Raw genomic sequence first — 2024 nt, 5'->3', positions numbered from 1 at the left:
TTTGGTCCCACAGGATGTTCTAGGCCAGGGATTGGCAAACTTTTTCTGTAAAGGGTCAGATAGTAAATATTTTTGGCTTTGAAAGCCATGAGTCTCTGCTGTATTTGGCAGAGTGAGGAGAGGGGTGGGGGGGTGTTTGACTTACAACCTTTTAAAAATGTGAAAACCACTCTTAGCTATTGATTTGACTTGCAGGCTATAGTTTGCTGTGCCCTAGGCTACAAGAGGTTAATATTGTATTCTCCTTGCCCTAACCCTAGTGCCCTAGCCACTTCTTTGGGGGAGGGTGGCTTTTCTTTTTGGAGAACAGTACTTCAGAACCAAGATCTGGGCAGTAGGTATGTTCATTGCTATGAGGGTATCATTGCTATTAGCCCTTTTAGTGAACAAAGCTAGGAAATATGTGTATGTGCTCAAATATATGCGCACATCTGTATATATCTATCTACCTGTGTATCTATGTATCTGGAAAACAGCTCAATACTGATATATCTGATTCTAGTGAAACACCACAGTTTATTCTAGCCTACCCCTTTCCTTATTTGTAACTCAACATTTCACTAACTAGTTGAGTCCTTTTTGTTTTTAGCCTTATAGGATATAGTCAAAATACTGTTCTCCAAAGTTACTTAGGTCAGTTTTTTTCTTCCCCACTGTTTTCAGGATGGTTATATATTTCCTTTTTATATAATTATGTTCATCTGTTACTGTTTGTACTTCATTTGGAGAACCCCTTGTACCTTCCTATTTGTTTTTAAGTCTATGCATATGAAAAGGCATAGGTAATTTTTTTAAAGCACCCAGGTGATTGAAATGTGAAGCCAGGTTTAAGGATGGAAAAGCAGCAGAAGACAGAACTTCTGCTCTTAAGGAGGCTATTAATCTAGGTAGAAGTAGTAAGCACACATGTGAATTAAAAAAAGAGTAATTGTAAATCAATAGAATAATGTCATATATGCCTTATGTAAGACATGTAATTATTAAAGGAACAAGGGATGAATATAATAATCAGAGTATGATAGCATTAGACAAGAAAAGCCTTGAATTTTATCTTAAAGAAGAAAGGGGTAAAATCATCCTAAAATTGCCATTTCTTTCTAAAGATGAAAACCTACAGCTGGTAAACCATGAGGCAAGTTCCATGGCAGTGGATGTTGTTCCTCATGTTGACAACCCAACCTTTGAAGAAGATGAAACTCCTGATCAAGAGACTGCTGTTCGAGAAATTAAATCCTAAAATCTGTGTCAATAGAAAACTTGAAACTTTAGTAGTAACAGAACTGCCAATCAGGGCCTAGTTTACTATTAATGAACTGGATAAACTGAATTAAATAATGATATTGAAAGTGCTGAGATGACTAATATGCTATAGTTAAGTTACTTAAAATATTTAATCTATTAACTTTTTTCCCACAAACTCATAATGTTTTTCATAGGCAAGTTTCCTCTTAATAGTGATAGCAGCATTTTTAAACATTTAAAAGTCTCTTCAAGTAGTCATATTTTTCATTTACAACAGTTTTCTTATAAAAACACATTGCTTTTAAAATGTGGAGTAGCTGTGATCACTTTATTTTATGATAGTATCTTAATTAAAAATACTACTATTTTAGCTTGGGCTATATGTGTCAGGGTTTTTCTCCAGGTGCTTATATTGATCTGGAATTGTAATGTAAAAAGCAATGCAAACTTAGGCTAGTACTTCATGAAATGTCTTTTAAAGCTATATTAAGTTGATAGAACAAGATTAAAACAAAATATTCATTCTAACTATTTCTTATTTTTAAAATTAAGCTAAATGTACTTCATGTGAGTGTGGAGCATAGTTTATCAGAGAATATGGACTGGACTGGATTGATTGGTATATTAATGACACCAATTTGACACTTTTATAGACAAAAGGTTTCCTTATAAAAATGCTATATAACTATTTCTCAAAATTATGGGATTTTCAAAAGCAAAGTATATAAATTATCATACTATTTGAAAATGATAATAAGTCACACAAAAATTGGTCATTGATC

General features: G+C 33.3%; 1 protein-coding gene across 1 annotated transcript in view; it reads left to right on the top strand.

Moving 5' to 3' along the window:
• Window positions 1-2018, top strand: part of RNF128 (ring finger protein 128) — a 102554-nt gene extending 100536 nt beyond the window's left edge. The window contains exon 8 of the mRNA XM_077771491.1: window positions 1104-2018. Within this exon, the coding sequence (XP_077627617.1) occupies window positions 1104-1237 (134 nt within the window). The 3' untranslated portion in view covers window positions 1238-2018. The remainder of the gene's footprint in view (window positions 1-1103) is intronic.
• Window positions 2019-2024: the final 6 nt, after the last annotated feature.

This window comes from Crocuta crocuta, unplaced genomic scaffold (genome assembly GCF_008692635.1).
Source record: "Crocuta crocuta isolate KB4526 unplaced genomic scaffold, BGI_CrCroc_1.0 scaffold949, whole genome shotgun sequence".
NCBI lineage: Eukaryota > Metazoa > Chordata > Mammalia > Carnivora > Hyaenidae > Crocuta > Crocuta crocuta.
This window is presented reverse-complemented; position numbering and strand designations above follow the sequence as displayed.